A 20950-nucleotide genomic window follows, 5' to 3' on the forward strand; every position below is an offset into this window, starting at 1 on the left:
TGGTTGCGGGGAAGGGAGTTCAGTTTTCAAAATCCAAATATTTTAACCAAAAGGCCAATTCCTGGTTTTTTTGTTTTCCTTCCTTTCTCTCCTCTCACACAACAAAGAGCCAGAAACGTTTGATCCAAAATCACTTTTTGGCCATGAAAATTTACATTTCAGTCCTAAAAAGTTATTTTTAAAAAGTTCTAATGATTAAAAAAAAAAATTCAGCCAGCTCAACGCAGCACCTGTGAATGATTCCTTCCTAAAACCACACTCATGATCAAATCGGATCAGCACCAACTCTAAGGGCCAGATTCTCAGAGGAACACGGCATGCTGGTTACCACATACCCTTGCCATAAGAATATTTAGCACGTTACATCAGTAGATTTCAAAGCACTCTACAAAAGAGAGATTCCCCATTGATAGGTGGGGAAACTGAGGCACAGAGCAATGAAATGAGTTGCCAAAGGTCATTCAGCAGCCCAAGAGCAGAGCTGAGAATGCAACCCCGCCTTTCCTCAGGCCACTTTTATGCACAGTGGGAGCAATTAAAATAAAGAAGTACCAGCCCATATATTTTAAGCCCTTTACAGGTCACTGGCAAGCAGCTAGGGCTTTGCACTCGCATACAATCAGCATCCGAGACACTGGAGATACAGGCTCTAGCCCCCTCCCTGCCACTGACCTCCTGCTTGACCTTGAGCAAGTCACCCTCCCCCCGTGCCTCGATTTCCCCTCCACCCTTGCTCTGTTTAGGGCTCTTTGGGGCAGGGACTGCCCATGCGGGGCCACCCAGCCCTGCTCTCCGTTGGGCCCGCTAGGTGTTACCGCAACGCCTTTAAACAATCACTCTGAGTTTTATAAGACCAAAGAATTTCTTCCGCCTGCAGTAACTGATTGCAAGGAGAACGCTACGATGAATCATCCCCAGCAAGGTGCGGCTGGGCCTGGTTGGTCGCAGGTGACAGCCACCCGCTGATCTCAAAGCCAGGGGGGCTGGTGAGCCGGGGTATCTCCATCCACCGCAGCCGCAGCCCCCACCGCAGCCTGGATCGTCCCCTCGCTCCATCCCCAGGAACGCGCTAGGCTCCCGCTCCCCTTTCTTGGCTCCGATCCCCCCTTCACTCTCATCCCAGCCACGCCTCGCCTCTGCTGTTGGTTTCTGCCCCTCCCCGGGGGCTGCCTCTCCCTGCGCCGTCCCAACTCACCGCTCCAGCTGGGGAAAACAATCGATTCAGGGTGTCTCCACTGGGTCTGGGGATCCAGGAGCTCCCAGCAGACTGCAGGGTTAAATGGGTGGCTGGGAACAGGAAGGTCCCTCCTCAATCCAATCCCCCCGGCTGTGCTGCCTGTGATCGCTGGGACTGGCAGCTCTCTGGGGCAGATCCCCTAAATCATTGGTTGGGGGAATTAACTATTTACTGTGGGATAAATCGGGACTGGGGCGCACCTAAGGTGGGGCATGAAATCTGCAGAGCAGCTTGCATCATCGCTGGATCATGAAGCAACCCCCTAGCGTTAAAACTCCTGCCTGTTTCCACTGAAACTCCCTATTAGGGTTGCTCAGAATTTTTGCACACACCTTGGGTTAACATTTGCCAGGGCCGGGCTTGGCCCAAGGGTGAATTTCTTAGGGAAGATTTAGCGAAGATGGGGCAGGGGGTTGTTAGCGGCAAGGGAGTGGAGGTAAAACACTTTTCCCCCCAGGAAAAAATGCCACCGCTCAAAACACTGGGGATTTTTTTTTTAAAAATGATTCTAAATTTGACCTAATAATTTCCATGTGCAAATACAATAATGCTTTAAACACCTTATCCCGGAACTATATTATGGTGCAGGTGGTAGCAATAGGCTAGTTAAGGCCCTCAGCCTGCAAAGAATTTCTTTTAATTGAGTTGTTCTTTTTTATTTGTATTTCCGTAGTGTGTAGAGCCCCAGTCATAGGGCAGGACTGCACTAGCTATTAGGCGCATTATGGTAGCACCTAGGAGTCCTGGTCAGGAACCAAGGCCACATTATGCTGGGCACTGTATGTTATTTATTAGATGTATTATGGTAATGAGTAGAAGACCCCACTGTGCAAGGTGCTGTACGAACACAAAACAAAAAGATGATCCGTGCCCATCTAAGTATTAAGACAAGAGGCACCAGATGAGGGAATGCAGCAGCCTAACTGGGGTTGAGTTTAATACCGTGACTCGTTGTCATAAAGTTAAGCACGTGCCTAAGGGCTTGTGAGATCAGTTTCTAACTCAGGTATTGGTATTGGCCCCCATTGGCATAGTACTGGGGCACGGCACACTCTGCAATGATCTTCCCACCCCTTCTGGACTGCATGGCTATTGTTGGTGTTTTACAGATGGGGAACTGGAGGCACAGAGAGGCTAAGGGACTCGGTCAAGGTCAGGGAGTCTATGGCAGAGTGGGGAATTGATTGCAGGTCTTCTCAGGCCTAGGCTACTGCTCTAACCATTACACCATTCTTCCTTTCAAGCTGGAAGTAGAGGGTTCTGCTTCACAGGAGCATTGAACACAGTGGTTAAAGTATGCATGTGGGTAGGAGAGGGTTTGCCAGGGGTCACAGACCCCAAACCAGGTCATTAAGGGGCAGACTTTAAGCACTGTCTGACCAGTCAACTTCTCGCAAGTCCTGCTAGAACTCCCTATCCTTTTTTTTCAGGTCACTTTAAGCACAGGATAAACCTGTTTTGTGAAATCAGCACTGCCAAATCCATGTGTTCAAAAATCATGGTTCAGGCCTGAAAAATCATGAGATTACTTTTTTTTTTTTGCAGGTCCTTTTATTTGCCTCTTGGATTCAGAGCCTTTAGGCGTCCATTTTTTCCAGCTTTTCTCTGCAATACTCAGGCCTAGGAATGGACCTTTAAAAAAAAACAGCAGGGAGTCTCCCAAAATAACAGGACTCCAGGAGCTGGGGCTTTAAGAAAACCACCAAATATCATGTTGCCTGGGACAAAATTGCAGGAGCTGATAATGCCATAAAAATCCCATCAAAATGCCAATAAAGGAAAGATTGTGGGTAAAAACAAAAGTAACAATATTTGTTTTTTTTCACAGTGGGGTTTCAGGAAAAAATATGTTTCTAGAACTGCCACTTAGACAGTTTTTCCTGATATTTAGCCTAAATCTCCCTTGCTGTACGTGAAGGGCTTTCTCTTTAACTTCCTGTTTCTATGCTTTGAAAGTTTCCGACTGGCAAACAGAAACAGGTGCCTGGGTTGGGAAGCTGGCACAGACCCTGATCTTCCCCCAACGGATCCAGGTTTCATAGCTTAAAGGCAGCAGGGACCATTAGATCCTCCAATCTGGCCACTGTATTTCACCCAGTTCCCCCACCACCCCACTTGCTCTAGGGGTGAGGTGCAGACGGATGGGACAGGTGCACTGGCCACTGTGTGGGGTGGTCAGTTTCGCCCTAGAAGAATTAAACCCATAGAGGTCTCAGATCTTCCAGCTCTTCCGGAGGAAGAGGAAATATAGTGCAGGGCAGGAGGGGATTTAATTCAGCAAGGACCTTCCTGTTGCCTGAATCCTGGTGGTGTCTGAGCTCTGCTGCTGGTAGCATCTGCTTGCTGGATCCTCCAGCTCCGGTCGGGACGCCCCTCTGCCCGGAGAGCCCAAGACACTCAAGCATCCCCCAGCAGGAGCGGTGAGTGGGGCGGAGAGGATCCGATCCAGGGGGAGGCAGCCCTAGGGGAGGGGAAAAGCAAAGGAAGAGGGGAGGACTGCTGCCTGGAGGAAGCAGCCAGAGAGAAACGAGATCTGGCGCCTGGGTGGCAGCTGGGGGAAGGAGAAAGAAGGCGAGCCAGCTGTCTGAAGAAGAGATAACACGTGGGGGCGGGCTGTGCAGCTTTCAGCCCTGTCGTTCCCTCCATCCAGTCTTTACGTGCCTCAGTTTCCCCAACAGCCACGCAGGGATGGTAACGTCGCCCTCACACTGGGTGGTGGTGTGGGATTGGTAAACGCTCTGAGATGCTCCGGTGGAAGATGCTGCGGCTGCAGAAACTGCAGGATCCTAGTGAAAAAGAATATAGGCAGAAATGATTGTGTATTACAATACGGCCCTGAGCTCAGGGTCCTGGTCCCAAAAAGAGCACCTCCTAAAGTGACAAGACAGGCAAAGGGTAGGCAGGGAAACTGAGGCACGAGCAGGGAAGTGACTTGCCTAAGGTGACGCGCAACAGTTCGGTAGCAGGGCTGGGAGTGGAACTCAGGACGCCTGGGATTCAGCCACTAGACCATGCTGCCTCCCAGAAGGGCAAAAAGCAGCCATGGCAAATATGTTGTTATAGCAACTCCTCTCCTTGCTTATTAGCAAGATTTGAACATATGATCATGTGCATCACAGGACTGAACTGCAGTCACTCAAGCTGAAGGTGTAACTCTGCTAATTGTTATTAATAGCAGGGAGTTATCCTCTGTGGGCCATTCACAGAGCCAAACACATGGTACATTGTCATTAGGGCTACATGCACCCTGGAGCAACTGCTCATGACCTGACCACTCCTTATGGAGCAGCAGCTGTGCTCAGCCCCAGAGGGGATTCAATCAGAACAGAGAGACTCATGACCAGCCTGTACGGCTAGATGGTGGCAGTGGTAAGGTGGGTTGCAGTATAGCAAAGCCTGAGAGCCAATAGATAGATCTGGATGACAAAGGGGGAAGGTGACTGGCTGGCCCAGTTTCTGTAGAATCAATTATTTAAACACTGGTAAGGTTTTAATTTCACTGTTCTTATTATACAATTAATTATATTAGGGCGCCTAGAGCCTTCTGGTAGAGTTGGGTGAATTTTTCAGCCAATTTCTAGTGAAAAAGGCAGAATTGGCAACACTAAAACTTTTCACAGTTTTGTGTCGATTTTGCCAAATTGTTTGTAAAAAAAAAAAATTAAAAACAAAATTTCCTTTTGACCTCTTCAAAACAAAAGGTTTCAATTTATCAACATTTTCTTGAATTTAATTCAAGCAGTCAAAAACATTAAAAAATCCTTGAAAACCCCCCCACTTTGGTCAACCTGCAGTGATCATATTTTCAGTTTGTCAAAAATTTAGAAAAAAGTGTCCAACCAAAACTGAATTGATTGATTTATTTATTAGAATGGCCAGAGAACCAAAAAATCCATTTTGTCAGCCAGCTCTGCCGTCAGTAGGCATCTTTATTATCTTCAGTCTGAATAAATAAATAAGCCGCTGCTCTGCAGATATTTAACAAGTCACAGCACCTCCTATTTTCTCCCACCCTCCTTTTGCAGGTTGTGTGCTCCTAATCCTGACACCATCTCTCACATGGAATGCAAGGAAGAACCCTGTGTCTCAATTCTCCCGGACCCCAGCGAATGGCTGAATCAAAGAGACGCCTGCAAAGGTAATGAATAATCAGAACTAGAGGGGATGGGAGGAAAGTGTTTGGATTGTTTCTGGAGGATCCCAAGTGGCGATTAGGCTTCATCTACAATCATTTGCTTTTCTGGAGCTCTCGTGTGTGCGAGGTGGCCAGCACTGGGTCTATGGACTACTTAATTCCCCCTTCAGCCCTAGTACTTCAATGGGTCTTGAGTGAGCCTCTGCATTGCAGTGAATTTCACCCACTGAATAGTGAATGCTTGTCTGAGTATATGCAGGAAGTTCACAAGTAACAGTGATTTGAGGGCTGGAAAAATTGCTTTGGAGTAGGGAGTCGGTAGGGAGGCAAATTTACCTGCGTATACGGCATTGGGGAGACTGGTACTGGAATACTGCATCCAGTGCTGGTGTCCACATTTTAACAGACTTTGGACGATTGGAGAGGGTGCAGAGAAGAGTCACAAAAATGATTTGCGGGCTGGATAAAATGCTTTACTGTGAGAGACTGACAGAGCTGGTCTGTTTAGCTTAACAAACAGAAGATCCAGATGTGACTTGATTACAGGGTATAAAGTACCATCCCAGGGAAGAAATGCTGGATACTCAAGGTCTCTTTAATCTAGCAGTGAAAGGCAGTGGTCTGTGGTCCAGTGACTCCATTCTCTGCTATCTCCTGGTGGGCGTGGGCGTTCCCGGTGCTCTTACTAAAACCGAACCGTTTGCTCGCCTTGCACCAGAGATTTTCCAAAATCTGGCTGTGTTCCTGGGAGCAGTGTACTCGGCAAAGCATTTCTTCTGCTTGGTGGTGATTGCAAACGCAGGAGGCGGTTCATGAGAGTTTGCTGCTCAGGGGTCAGAATGAAATGGAAGGGTTCAACGCCGAGCTGCTGTATTTGAACCAGAGGATCGCTTCCATTTCCTGGGAGTCAATTGGCTACTCTTGGGATAGCAAGGTCAAAGAGCCCCAGCCCGTGGGATTGTGGGATAGGATTGGCCGACTCAGGGTCTGAGGGTCTAGCTGCATCCTCACTGTGAAACGATGGAGTTTGGGCCAGAGTCCCAGCTGGACCCACAGGCTCAAACCCATCCCTCAGTAGGGTCCTGGAGCCCAGGCTTGAGTCAGACAAAATTGTGTGTAGATGGAAGTGGGGGTTGAGTCTGTGCCCAAGATTACATTGCAGAATAAACGTACCCTTGGCAATAAAATATCCATTCCACCGAGTCTCAGAGCCCAGGTCAATTGACTCGGGCTTGCTGGGCTCAGGCTGCAGGACTAAAAATTGTAGTGTAGACGTTCAAACTCAGGCTGGAGTCTGAGCACCGAGAGCCAACCTCCTTGTGGGGATTCGGAGTCGGGCTGCAACCAGCCCATGTCTGACCATCTACACTGCAGCTTTTAGCCCCACAGCCTGAGCGCCACAAGCCCAAGTCCAGCCGCAGCTGTGCCGTGGGTTTTCTATTGCTGTGTAGATATACCCTTAGTCTCGGTACCTCAGTTTCCCCATCTGTACAATGCAGTAATAATGCTGCCCTGCCTCACCGGGGGTTGTGAGGATAAATGCATTAAAGAGTGTGAGGTGCTCAGATACAGAGGTGATGGGGACCATAGTAAATACCTTAGGTAGGCTGGGGTGGGGAAGTTACCCTGGGGTCATCAGGAGTAGGGGAGGGGGATTGTAGTATCAGGGAACATGTCAGTACTTTAAAGAGCAATGTAGCCATGTCTGGAGTCTCCTTTTCATGCCAGCAGATCACCAGATCCTGAGCCAAACTAAAGAGGAGACCCTGCTGCAGGAGAGCGCTGGGAAAGCAGAGTCACGCGGGGCGTCAGCAGAGAGCACTGGAGGGGACGTCTCACAGCAGATCCAGCCTGGGGCAGGGGGAAACCCTGTGGAGCAAGATCACCTTACCTCCACCACCCCACTGGGGGCCAGGCGACCCAGACTGGATGTCACCAAGCAGAGTCTGCGGGGGGCTGGGGAAAACCTCACTGAGCGGGATCTCCTAGACCCACCGGCATCCCGGCGTCCCAGCGCCTGCGCCGACTGTGGGAAAACCTTCTGCCTGAGCTCGAGCTTGCTGCGTCACCGTTGCGCCCACCTCGGTCAGAAGCCTTACCACTGCAATGAATGCGGCAAGGCCTTTGCCCAGAGTCAGAACTTCCTGGCCCACCAGCGAGTCCACACGGGCGAGCGTCCCTTCCTCTGCACCCAGTGCGGGAAGAGCTTCTCCCAGAGCCAGAACCTGCGCACCCACTGGCAGATCCACCGGGGCCAGCGGCCCCACCAGTGCCCCGAGTGCGGGCAGAGCTTCAACAAGACCTGCAACCTCCTCAGACACCGCAGAAGCCACCTGGGCCACAAACCTTTCCGGTGCGCCCAGTGCGGCAAAGGGTTTGGGGAGAGCTCCACCCTGATCCGCCACCAGCGCACCCACACCGGCGAGCGGCCCTACCGCTGCCTGACCTGTGGCCAGGCTTTCACCCTGAACTCCAACCTTCTCAAGCACCAGCGCTCGCACACTGGTGAGCGGCCCTACCGCTGTGAGCAGTGTGGCAAAACCTTCGGCAAGAGCTCCGCCGTCGTCCTGCACCAGCGCACCCACACCGGCGAGCGGCCCTACGTCTGCCCCAAGTGCGGCAAGCGCTTCAGCCAGCAGTCCCACCTGACTGCCCACTGCCGCATCCACACCGGCGAGAAGCCCTTCGCCTGTCCCCAGTGCGGCCGCGTCTTCAGCCAGAGCGCCTCGCTGATCCGGCACCGCCGCACGCACCAGCAGGAGGGGGAGCAGGCAGGGGAGGTGCCCCGGTCGGGAGAAGATGGGGGTTCGAAGAAGGAGGCACCGGGTGAGAGGAGTGCACGGCGGGGGAGCACGTGGCCGGGGAGCACCAATACGTAAGCATTGGGATGGGGGGCGATGACCACAGTGGTTGTTGAGCCTTGATCCAGGGTAAAATGTGGAGACAGCGCAGAGGTGGGGGGGACAGAGAAGCTCTGGCATGGGGGGCAGAGCTAATGGGGGGCATAACAGAGACCCTGGTGTGTAAAGGGAGAATGGGGGGCACACCAAGCTCCTGGCAGGGGGAAGGGAGAGATGGGGGGCACACAGAGTCCCTGGAGGGGGGAGAAGTAAATAGGGAACACACAGCTTCTGACGGCAGGGGGGTTAATGGGGAACATACATTAACCCAGAGCCCCTGGCACGGGGCAGAGGGGGAAATAAGGGGCACATAGAGCCCCTGGCATGGAGGAGAGAGGGAAATAGGGGGCACATGGAGCCCCTGGCATGGGGGTGTCATGAGGGATGCTTAGAGCCCCTGGCCTGGGGGAGGATGTGAAGGGGGGTGTTGCAGGGAGTCCCTGAAACAGAGATAATGGAGTAGCTGATATGGGACTGGATTAACAAGTTAAAGGAGGGTCATATAATTAATGCCCATCAACATGGATTTATGAACAATAGATCCTGTCAAACTAACGTGTTGTATATTTTTGAGGAGGCTACACGTCTGATTGATGAAGGTAACAGAGTTAATGTAAGCGACTTAGACCTCTGGAAGGCGTCTGAGTTGGCAGTGCACGACATTTTGATTAGAAAAATTTGAATGCTATAAAACAGGGGTTCTCAAACTTGGGGTCGCGAGCTGTCAGCCTCTACCCCAAACCCTGCTTCACCTCCAGCAATATGTTTATTATAGTGTTAATTAAAAACACTTTTAAATATATTTTATAAGGGGAGGGGGTCACACTCAGTGGCTTGCTCTCAGTGGCTTGCTGTGTGAAAGGGGTCACCGGTACAAAAGTTTGAGACCCCCTGCTATAAAATGGCCCACATTACATGGATTAAACACTGGGTAATTGATTGGTCTGCAAATGCAGCTGTAAACAGAGAATCATCATCATCATCAACTGAGTCTAGTTCCAGTGGCGTCCCGCAGGGATCGAGTCTTGGCCCTAAGCCGTGTCACGTTTTTACTATAGTTACAGGATGGAGGACTCATTTCCAGGAAGCAGTGAGTCTGAAAAGGCTTTGGGGATTGTGGTGGATAATAAGCTTCCGGTGCAGTGCTGTGACCAAAAGGGCTAATACAATCCTTGGATGCATAAAGAGAGGAATCTTCAGTAGGAACAGTCGGGGTGTTTTACCTCTGTGTTTGGTGCTGATGCGAGAGGGCGGCCAGATGTCTGGTGTTCAACCAGAAAGTCCAGTCAAAAAGGGGCCTGACAGTGTCCAGTCAGAGCTACTGACCAGACACCTAACGTCCAGTTACTGCGGGCAGGGACTTGCACCTAGGGTGACCAGATGGCAAGTGTGAAAAATAGGGACTAGGGTGGGGGGTAATAGGAGCCTATATAAGAAAAAGACACAAAAATCAGGACTGTCCCTATAAAATCAGGACATCTGATCACCCTACCCACATCAGCCCCTACTCAGCTGGGGCCACCTCCTACCTGTATTGGGCAGCTGCAGCTCCCAGCTTCGGCTCTGCAGGCAAGTCCCACCCGGGCTGAGGGAGAGGAGAGGGGAAAAGCCGCGAGTAATAGGGGGCTTGGGGAAGAGGAGTGAATGGGGGCAGGGCCTTGGGGGAAGAGGCGGGGCAGGGGTGGGACCTCCGGGGAAGAGGCGGGGGAGGTTCCAGCACTCCTGATGGAGTGTCTGGTTTCTAAATATTACAAAGTTGTCAACCCTCTGGTGTGTGCTGCTGGAATCCTGGGTCCAGTTCTGCTATCCACAGTTCAAGATGGCTGTTGATAAATTGGAGCTGGTTCAGAGATGAGCTGTGAGAAGACTTAAAGGTTTAGAAAACATGCTTTATGGTGAAGACTCAAGGAGCTTGATCTGGTTAGCTTAACAAAGAGATTGATGACAGTCCGGCTGTACCTACCTGGGGAACAAAATTTGACAATAGCCAGGTATTCAATTGAGCAAACAACTACATAAAAGGGCCAGTGGCTGGAAGTTGAAGTGAAACAAATTCAGACTAGAAATAAGGCAGTTTTTTTTAACAGTGCGGGTAAGTAACCATTGGCTCATCTTAGCAGCTTGGTAAATTTCAGCTCGCAAGGTTTAAGTTTGGTAAAGTTAAAAGCAACTGAAAACAGGTTCTTATAATGAGAAGCATCAGGCAACCTTAACTAGACTTCGCTGACGCTTATACTAAAGCTGTGGCTGAAGAATACAGGTCAAAATCCTGCCAGGCAAACAGGAGGGTCTTGTGGCAAATGACGTATTCCAGATTGTTACTAATTATACCTGCAGGCTGAATTTTTAAACATCTAAAGAATTGTTACTCTTGTCTGTATCTCTGCAGGGCTACTCCGGCCTGTGACATACCTTGGGCTGCGGAAACAGTGTCGCAGATGTAAAGACTGTGTAACCTCCCAGTTACCCCTAGAAGGCACCAGCCCACACTCTGAGTGTGGGTTAAATCAGCTTCTCTTCTAATGGTTGATTTAAAGCAGCAGGCCACATGGACTTAAACAGAAAGACTGCGTGAGGTAATATTCCTGGCACTTCAAAAAAAAAAAAAAAAAAAAAAATCAACTACAGGGCTGGACTGACTGGTCACCCAACACCTCTGCAAGCTGCTGCCGCCTGCAGAGATGGCAGAGGCGAGGGGTGAAAAGCAAAGGAACCAGACCCAGTGTGAAAACTGGTCCAGTTGTTCGTCTTTCCTCTTGCATGCGTAGGTCTGCGGTGTGGCAGTAACAGAGGAGGGTTACGGGTCAGCACCATAACACCCCCTAGTGGGTTCAAGTCATAAACAGATAGTTAAGGGTTAATGTCTTTTTTACCTGTAAGGGGTTAACAAACAGTGAACCTGGAACATCTGACCAGAGGACCAATCAGGAGACAAGATACTTTCAGATCTCGGTGGAGGGAAGCCTTCGTTGTGTGTGTTTTTCTTTGTTCTTTGTCCGTGTTCTCTCTGGGTTCTGAGAGGGACCAGACATGTAAGCAGATTCCTCCAATCTTTCTGAAAAAATTTCTTCTGTTCTCATTTTAGTAAGTATCAGGATAAAGGCAGTTTTAGTCTTTTTGATTGTTTTCTTTATTTGCAAATCTGTAGTTTGCTGGAAGTATTTTAATTTGCATTTGTGCTGGGGGGGGGTTTTCTCTCTAGTGTCTATAAGCTGAAAGACCCTGTAATATTCCATCTTGATTTAGAGATAGTTTTTACGTTTTTATTTCTTTTATTAAAAGCTTTTCTTTTTTAAAGACCTGAGTGATTTTTTCCCCCTTGTTAAGGCTCAAAGGAACTGAGTCTGTACTCACCAGGGAATTGGTGGGAGAAGGGAGAGAGAGGAGGAGAGGGAAGGTGAATTTCCTCTTTGTTTTAGATTCACAGAACTTGAATCTGTATTGCCTCTGGGTGAGGGGAAAAAAGGACCGGGGGGAGGTAACATTCCTCTCTGTGTGGTGATTCAAGGAGTTTGAATCACGGTGATCTCCTAGTGTACCCAGGGCGGGAAAAAGCTGGGAGGAAGAAAGGAGGGGGAAGGGAAATGGTTTATTCCCCTTTGTTGTGAGACTCAAGGAATTTGGGTCTTGGGGTCCTCAGGGAAGGTTTTTGGGGGGACCAGTGCCCCAAAATACTATACTTTTAGGTGGTGGCAGCCTATCAGATCTAAGCTGGTAATTAAGCTTAGAGGAATTCATGCTGGTACCCCATCTTTTGCACTTTAAGGTTCAGACTGGGGCTCGAATACCATTACAGGTCATCATCGGGGCTGGAATCCAGCATCCTGATGTTAAATGGGCCAGTGTCTGCTCCCAAGCGTAGCTGGCCCTGCCACTAACTGGAGATGCAGCCGCACTGTCTGCCAGGGTGGGCTGCGACAGGGATCACAGACGGGATTTCATTGACTGACCAAATGAGCTGCGGTTTTGGCTGCCCAATCAGCTGTGCCCTGGAAAGCCACCGGCCGCCCCAGCTTTTAAGCTAATAAAACATGTCCAATTATCGCCAACCAGATCCTGTTTATTTGATTGACATGACCGGTCTCTGCTTTTCTACTGCCCCTCCCCCTGCCCCACAGACAGAGCAGAAATGGTGGAGGCCTGCCTGGGCGCAGCACGTTGCCCATGGCATTGCATTAGTTCTGTTCATGTCACAGGGATGGTCCGGGGGGCAGCACCTGCTCCCAGCTCAACCTCCAGAGCTGCTGCAGGGGAAGCAGCAGGATCCTTAGCTCCCCGCTCCACGGGCACAATTCACTCACCTCTTTAAAAATCTCAGGGTCCAGATTGCGGCAAACATTGGAAATTCCTAATCAAATACAAATTTCCTAGGGGCACCGGTTGGATGCCATTGGCAACAGCCACCCTTTGAACCCACTGATCTGAACCAGGTGCGGCACGCCTGGCTTTTGTGGCCTGTCGCGCTGGCAGATTGCAGTAGGTTTTAAGTGGAACGCTCGCTTTTAAGGCTGTCTCATGGCGGGAAGCAGCTAAACCACATCTGCAGCCTGTAAGGGTTAATTGGGCTGAGGAGCTTGGAATAAGGTGACCCCAGTGGCTTCCTAAGCTTCCTCAAGCGTGCCCTGTCGGCCAGTGGTTCTCAAGCAGGGGAGGGGCCATCAGCAGGTTTTAGGGGGCCCGCCAAGCAGGGCCAGTGTCAGACCATGGGCCTAAGCAGTTGCCCTGCTTGCTACCCCCTAATGCCAGCCCTGGCTTTTAGATGCACAAAACCAGGGATTGTAGCCGCACCTCTGAACCCCCCCGCCCCCACTGCCATGCCACGGAAACCCCCGCCCTCCCAAGTGCCGCATCGCACCACTGAAACCCCCGCCCCTCCTTAGAGCTGCACCGCCAAAACCCATGAGCACCACGCTTCCGAAACCCCTGCCCCCCCGAGTGCCACACCGCACCTCTGAAACCCCCATCCCCCTGAAACTCCCACGCCCCCTTAGTGCCATGCTGCCAAAACCCCAAGCGCCTCGCTGCTGAATCCCCCGCCCCTCCCGAGTGCCACACTGCCAAAACCCCTGCCCCCCCCGAGTGCCACACACCATTGAAACTCCCGCGCTCCCTTAGCGCCACGCTGCCGAAACCCCCACCCCTCCCGCGTGCCACACCGCCGAAACCCCTGCCCCCCGAGCACCACACCACACCGCTGAAACTCTGCGCTCCCTTAGCACCACGCTGCTAAATCCCCGAGCGCCGCGCTGCCGAAACCCCTGCCCCTCCCGAGTGTGGTGGCGCCGAAACCCCACCTTCTCAAGTGCCACGGCGCCCAAGCCCCCGCCTCCCCAAGTGCTGCCCTGCCGAACCCCCACCCCACCTGAGTATGGCAGTGCCGAAACCCCTGCCCCCCCAAGCGCCGCAATGCTGAAGCCCCCGCCTCCCCATGCACTGTGGCGCCCAAGCCCCTGCCTCCCCAAGCGCCGCCAAAACACCCCCTCCCTCCGAGTGCTGCCCGGCTGAAATAAAAACAAACAAAAAAAACACCCTCCAGCACCGTCCCGCCGAACAAAAAAACAAACAACCCACCAGCACCGCCCCGCCCCAAGAACGTACTTCGTCAGCTGGTGCCTGGAGCCGGCCCTGAGTATGTTGCACGTCTCACTCAGTCTCTGCTCCACAGAGCATGTGTGTCCATTACAGAGCTAGGCAGGGACTCGCAACTCTTTAGCTCACGCCAGAGCAGCTCCCGCTTTTCGCGCTGGTGTCCCTGGTTCAATTCCCCGTGTGGCGGCTCTCACAGAAGCTATAATGCAGAGGAACAGGGAAAGCAAAACCCGAACTTCTCTGTGACCTGGTGGATGGGAGCATACAGCTGCTGCTGGAGCGCTGGCTTCCAGCCACACAGTTGTGGGGAGGGCTTCTCTACACTTAAAATGTTACAGCTGCACTGCTGTAGCGGTTCAGTGTAGACACTACCTACTCTGAGGGGAGGGTTCCCCCACTGGCGTACGTAATCCCCCTCCCTGAGAATTCTTTCCATTGACCTAGTGCTGTCTACACAGGACTTAGGTTGGCTTAACTATGCCACCCAGGAGGGTGAATTTTTCACCCCCCTGAGGAACACATTTATGCCGACCTGTCTAGTGTAGATCAGACCTGAGATTTTGAAGTCATATGAATGGATCTGGAGACCCCACTCCTATAAGAATGAAGGGGAACTTGGACTCAAATCCTCACAGCCTTTTCTGCAAAATCTCATCCCAAGAGAGCTCAGTGGCGCCTCGTCTCACAAGAGTTATTTTCCTCAAAGCCCCACCTCCACGAGTCACGAGGCTCAATCTCCATTTCAAAAGTCAGTGTCTAGCTCTCGTGGCTGTGGAGAAAAGCTGGTAAGCAGGACCCCATACGCCCTGACAGCACATTAAAAGCACAGGTACAATTTATTATTGGTTTTTATATTTCAAGATTTTTAGGCCAATCTGATGCTTGGGGGGGGGGGGAGGGGGCGCCCTCATGATTTTGATCATTGTGGCAAGACAAGGAATGAAACTAGACCCCATGGAACAGGTTTTGTTTTGTTTTTAATTAAAAAAAAACAACAAACAGTAGCCACTAGTTTATTGAAGTGAAAATCCTACAAGTTATTCAACATCTACCAGCAGCAGTTTGTCTGCAGTTTTATCCCGGCTTCTAGGGCAAGACTCAGGCACAGGATGGTGCAATGGATGTTACTGAGCGGCATGCCAACTGCCCTGCTCACAACAGCGGCAAACTCTCCACAAGAGAGTTTTAAACTGACCCCAGCTGCCGGCTGGGAGCAATGGAAACGGAGGCTCCTCTTTTTCCAGCCGTGGCCCAGCAATTGCTTTCAAAGACCATGGATGCGAGTAACCTACTGCTCATTTAAAAAAAAAGAAAAAAAATACCGAGACACTGCAGAAGTGCCTAGCATATAAATGCAACTACGCTTGTCCTAGTTTTCCTCTCTCATTAAAGAGCAGGCCGGCTTCTGCTCCATCCTCTCCACAAAATATCTCCTTGAAATTAGTGGAGATGAGGGTTGGCTGCCTATACATAGACTGACACGGTGCAATCCCATGTGGACACTCTTAATTCAATTTTGCCCAGAGCATGGTTAGTGGGAACCAGATTGATTATGGGTTTCGGGAGGAAGGATCATGGGAGTTTGACCCCATGTCCCACGATTGCATTAGCCACCAGCAAGTATCCCACAATCTATTGCAAAAATTCCCAGAATGTCCAGCCGCAGCTTGGCACCCTGAGATGCTCCGTTACACACTTATATCAGTACAGGGCGGACACAACACTTTGCGAGCAATGTAGCTCAAAGCAAGGTATGTACATAAGGTCTAATCAGCTTAAACCAAACTCAAACCTATTCTAGCCTCTGCTGCAGTCACTCCTCATCAGATGCTGGGATTGGCAGTAGGTGCTTAAGGGAGTTAGGGGCCTGATTCTCATTGGAATCGGGCCCCTCACTCAGCTTCCCGGCCTTAAACTAACTGGCTCTACTCTGAACCGAAGATGAGTCTTTGGATAGTTTGGACTGGGATCTGAACCTCCAGGAGTTCAGGGTTTCCACTGAAGAATTTCTCATCCCCAAGTTACTTTGTATCTACCTAAAAACCTATTCTACCCTAGCTATATAGTTAACCATGCTACTCTTAAATCCTATGTACACTGACACTGTATTTTATAGTTCTCTAAGCTAAGTTTGCCTCAGACATTAAAAAACATCTGTCTCTATTACAGTGATATACATATGTGCATGTGTGAAATACCCTCGTTCAAGATCCAGATCTCGGTCTTTCACCAAACAGGTACCAGTTCGATACAGCGTCGGTATCCCTTGCCATCAGAATTCGAGTCTCTTCTGCTAGTGATTTCATCCATCCTCTAAAGTTTCACCTAGAGTTTCCATGTCAGAACTTTGGTTCACGACACAATTAATATTTTGTTGGGTTTTCGGACAGTTAAAACCTTGGATTCCAGTGGTTGTTTTCATGATCAAATTCCAGTTTTCTCCAGGGCATGTGGCCATGACAGTAGTCATCAAAGGCTGATGTTTAAGGACCGCACCCTTCTCTACTTATGCAGTCTTGTTTCATGGGTTTCCTATAGTTGGGGTTTTCCCCTGCCTGTGTCTTCTTCTAAATCTCCAAGAAACTCCTTTAATTTTATCCTCTAGGAGCTTCTCAACTTGCTTGTCATTTTGTGCTTGGATCCTATGGATTTCTTTTTGCTTTGATAGATGCCTCTGAGTTTGGATGTGAGCTAGTTCAGATTGAGTAGCTATCCTGAGTAGCTCAGTGAGATCCAAGAACCTATGAAGGTTCCTCTTCACTCACTGGGTGGTCTCTAGATTTCCCAGACACCATCTTAAGAACATTCATCTCATGAAAATTCTACCTTTTATTTTTTTTTTTTTTAAAAAAGGAAATAAAATGTTAGTTTTCTTTAGTTCCAGCCCTTTTTCAAAGGAGTCGTCCTTGTTTAAATATTTACAGCAGGTCTCGGCATTCCCGGCGATCTTCCTTGACTTGTCCCATCACTTGGACCACTTTGGTTTTGCTGTGGCCACTGCATGTTCCTGCACCCAGATCCTCATTTGTTTGGAATTTCTCTGGCCTGTGTCATGCAGAAGGTCAGACAGGAGGTTCAGGTTGGTCCCTTCTGGCCTTAAAATCTGAATCTATGAATTCTCAGCCTTCTGCTCTGCAAAGTCCAGCATCAGATCGGTGCCTTTGCTGCTACTCTTCCTAGGATTTCTTACAGCTCCCTTTACACCAGAGGTTCTCAAACTGGGGGTCGGGACCCCTCAGGGGGTCATGAGGTCATTACATGGGGGGTTACGAGCTGTCAGCCTCCACCCCAAACACCGCTTTGTATCCAGCATTTCTAATGGTGTTAAATATATAAAAAAATGTTTTTAATTTATAAGGGGGCGGGGGTCGCACTCAGAGGCTTGCTATGTGAAAGGAGTCACCAGTATAAAAGTTTGAGAACTACTGCTTTACTGGTGAGTCTTACTAACATTTTGGTCTTTGCTCCTTGCTCCGCAGTCCTCTTTGCTTCTCTGCCTTCCAGGACTGCCCTCCCTACCCTCTGTCTGCAGCTGGGGGCTCTGATTCTGCCACTTTTCGTCCACTGGATTGAAGTGATGTTCTTCATCCCTGGCATCAGCTCCTGCTCTCTCCACTTGTAACCTCTCTCCATCAGCTAATCCTCCATTCCACCTCCTTCAGCCTCATCTCAGCAGGTGGACCTACTCTTCTGCTCTAATGATGGCAGGTCTTTACTAAGCTGAAGATCATCACCATTCACCTGAACAAAGGTGTGGTGGAGACAACCATGTGCAGTTTTATGAGCTTCTGCTTCCATCCTGGGAAAGATCTATTTTCACCTCATTCACATGTTCATCGACCTTTCTTTTCAGCTTGGATTTTATCTCCATAGAGAATCCAGCCTATCAATGTTTCCCAATGAGTAAAGTGTATGTCCCAAATGGGGCATGTGAAGAATTAGCAGGAGGAAAGGGCGGGTGGACCTTGTAACACTTCTCCAGATTCTCAGCTTTCACCTGGTCATTAGCTGTTATGGTTGCAAAGAAAACCTTGGAAGCTGATGCAGCAGCAACACCTACCTGAGTTTGCAGAGAGCCTGAAACAAAAACTCCATGCCCAGTTCATTTCAACAGGCACTAGCTCAGAGGCCAATGGTGATGCTTTAAATACCAGTGTTGTGAGCTATTTCAATGCTCACTGAAGCATGTGAGGCAAGCTTGGTCAGATGATGAAGATCAACAATCCACCGCTCATCTTGGGTACAGCTTTTAACAACACACAGTGGGGGGGGGAGGGGGCACAACTGATTTCATTTTGCTAATATAGGGGCTCAGCTTTCACGTGTTTTGGAAACACTGCACTATACAATAGTGATTGCTCTTGGCTTGTGCTGTTTCCGTCATTCTCCATCAGCTTCCTCTCTATGTTCACATGGACCTTCAGCTCTGGCCAAGAGAGATCTCTGTCCATTCTCCAAGCCATATTCAAACCTCAGTCTCCAGCTGCTTCCTGCTCTTTTCAGGCCACAGATACACCTTCCACTCTTTGGAATGGCTCCAGAAGAGGAGAGAACCTTTGCAGGTTTCTCTTCACTAGGTGGATCTTGAGAACGTCTTTGGATATCACTTGAAGAGCATTTGCCTAACGCAAAGATTTGTCTTTCCTAAAAAAAAACAACCCATACCAAAAAACATCTTTCTTCCTTGGATTTCAGATCTTGTTTGAAAGGCCTCCCTCAAAATACGTTCTTTTGCCTTGCTTTGCTGTTCCTTCAGAGCCATGCTCATCAGCCTCCCGCTGCTCAGTGACGTTTTGGGACAGTGCATGGACCATCTGAGAAGGCTGGCATTGGAACGGAGCTGTTACATGCACCTCGAGAGAGAGGAGATGTGACAATAGCTTGTACGTGCCTGAATCAGGGCTGTTAAACTAAACTGTTAGGAGGCTGGGACGGCGGCTTTTCTCTCATTTCAGTGGGACTTAAAACACAGTTGAGCATATGCCAGGACCTAGTGCTATCTAAATAAACACTATGCACAGCTACTCAATATGCTACATAGACACCCATATGCTTCTGATCCAGCCATGGCTCTGACTTTGGCCTGGTGGTTGACTCTCTCGTCTTATGTTGAATTCCCACCTTTGGGTGGATGCTAGGAATCTCCATCATGGATCCCAGGATTCTGGTGTTCTTTGCAATGTCAGCGTACCCCTCTCCTTCGGGTCTGCCGCTCGCCACTGCCGGGTGCTCCCGATGCCCTCTCGCTGCTGCTTTGTCGGTGCAGTTTGCGCCGCCTCGTTGATTTCATTCTTGGGACAGCTCGGCATTGTTCAGTTTCACTAATAAGGCAATGACAGCCCCTGGGTGGGGAGTCTCTCTGGGGAAACTGAGGCTTAGATTTTTCAAAGGCGCCAAAGACAGCTAAGCACCCCTCCAGGGTGTGATTTTCAAAGTCACCTGAGGGATTTAGGAGCAAAGTCGATGGGGCTTAGAGTCATAAGCTCCACTGTCGTTCAACCAGACTTAAGCTCCTAAATCCTTTTGGCATTTTCAAAATTCTGACAATATAACGGGAATCACGCACCCAACTCACCTAGGCCTCCAGCCTTGGTCAAAAGAGCGTAAGTAAATAGGAACCGTCTCCCATCTAATCCCACCGCCAGCTGTCCCTAAGCAACAGAGCATCCCCCAAGCCACCCATGCCACCCCCTGTCCCCACCCTGCAAGGAATCCCCCATCTCACAACCCCCCCTGCACCCCACCCAACCACCTATTCTGTATCCGATCTATCCTCCTCTCCCCCCCGCCTTCTATGCCACATGCAGCTTCTGGTGCCGTCTCAGTTGCGACTTGTGGCGGAAGCTCTCGCCGCATTCGATGCATATGTAGGGCTTCTCGTCGGTGTGGGTCCGGCGGTGGCGGATGAGGTTGGAGCTGACGCTGAAGCGCTTCCCGCACTCCCCGCACTTGTATGGTTTCTCACCAGTGTGGGTGCGCTGGTGCTGGATGAGGGCTGAGCTCTCGCTGAAGCGTTTCTCGCAGTCCCTGCACTGGTAGGGCTTCTCACCGGTGTGGATGCGCTGGTGGGTCACCAGATTGGAGTTCTGGCTGAAGCCTTTGCCGCAATCAGCACATGTGTAGGGTTTTTCGCCGGTGTGGGTGATCTGGTGCCGGATGAGGTCAGAGCTCCGGCTGAAGCCTTTGCCGCACTCGCTGCAGATGGTGGGTCTCAGCCGGGAATGGGATCGCCGCAGCACCAGGATGTCCTTGAGTTTCTGGAAGCCTTTCTCGCACTGGGTGGCGGGTTTAACCAGCCTCTTGCCTGGAGTCTTTCTCCGCTGCCTTTCTGGCCGGCCCTGACTCTCGCAAGCTTTCTCCGGATCGGGACTCTGCGAGACAGCCTCCCTGAGGCTTTCAGAGACGAGCCCCTGCGGTTCAGCGCCTCCCTCTTGGGGCATCTCCCCCTCGTTCTCACTCGCACTTCCATCGGTGGCTGGAACAAAGAGAGAGAATCCAGTCCCAGGCTAAACACAGAGAAGGCTGTGCAGATTAGTGGGCAGTGCTGGACTGACACTTGGAGACATGACTTCTATTAGTGCCTCTGCCACCACTTTGGGCAGGGCACTTTCCCTCTGTGTTTCTGTTTCTCCTCCCACCTTTTGTCTAATTGGACCCAGATCCTCACATGTATTTAGGTGCCTAACTCTCACTGGATACTAGGAGGCAATGGGCCATTATAAACTCTTCAGGGGATGGGGGTGCTGGAGAAGGAAGGTGACCCAATGGTTAGCGCATTTGCTAGCATCCAGGAAACCTCAGTACAACTTCCTCCTCCACTACCCGTGTGACCGTGTACAAGTCCTCAGGCTCTCTGTTCCCACGTGTATGGTGGGCGGGGACGGCCCTGCTCTGCCTGGGAGGATGACTGCTAACGGCCGTGTCACGGTGATGGGAGCCATATCAGTACCATAGACTGCCTCTCCCTTTTGTACAACACCTCCCACCAGGGGACCCTCTGCTTGTTTGGGGGAAATCACTACAAGTAATAAACTGGAGAGAGATTGTTGTAAATATCCAGGGTTGGAAGGGACCTCAGGAGGTATCTAG

At 50.4% G+C, this 20950-nt stretch overlaps 2 protein-coding genes and 1 long non-coding RNA gene across 4 annotated transcripts in view; 2 read left to right on the forward strand and 1 right to left on the reverse strand.

Annotated features, from left to right (window-relative positions):
- The window catches only part of LOC142045995 (uncharacterized), an 80601-nt gene that overhangs the window by 19296 nt on the left and 40355 nt on the right, over positions 1-20950 (forward strand). The window lies entirely within an intron of this gene.
- LOC116828491 (uncharacterized) overlaps positions 1-20950 on the reverse strand; it is a 37510-nt gene that overhangs the window by 12851 nt on the left and 3709 nt on the right. Inside the window, exon 4 of one of the 2 annotated variants that reach the window (XM_075061024.1) lies at positions 19659-20336. In XM_075061024.1, coding sequence (XP_074917125.1) covers positions 19659-20336 — 678 coding nt within the window. Of the gene's footprint in view, positions 1-1195; positions 1338-19658; positions 20337-20950 lie in introns of those variants that run through there. The other variant, XM_032786779.2, reaches the window with a different exon arrangement.
- On the forward strand, positions 904-11527 carry LOC116828490 (uncharacterized). The gene is given in 6 exon segments (XM_075061219.1): positions 904-922; positions 3474-3657; positions 5263-5375; positions 7101-8213; positions 8216-8247; positions 10662-11527. Coding segments are annotated over 6 exon segments (1479 nt in total). The 3' UTR covers positions 10680-11527.

This window comes from Chelonoidis abingdonii, chromosome 26, assembly GCF_003597395.2.
Source record: "Chelonoidis abingdonii isolate Lonesome George chromosome 26, CheloAbing_2.0, whole genome shotgun sequence".
In the NCBI taxonomy this organism is placed as follows: Eukaryota; Metazoa; Chordata; order Testudines; family Testudinidae; genus Chelonoidis; species Chelonoidis abingdonii.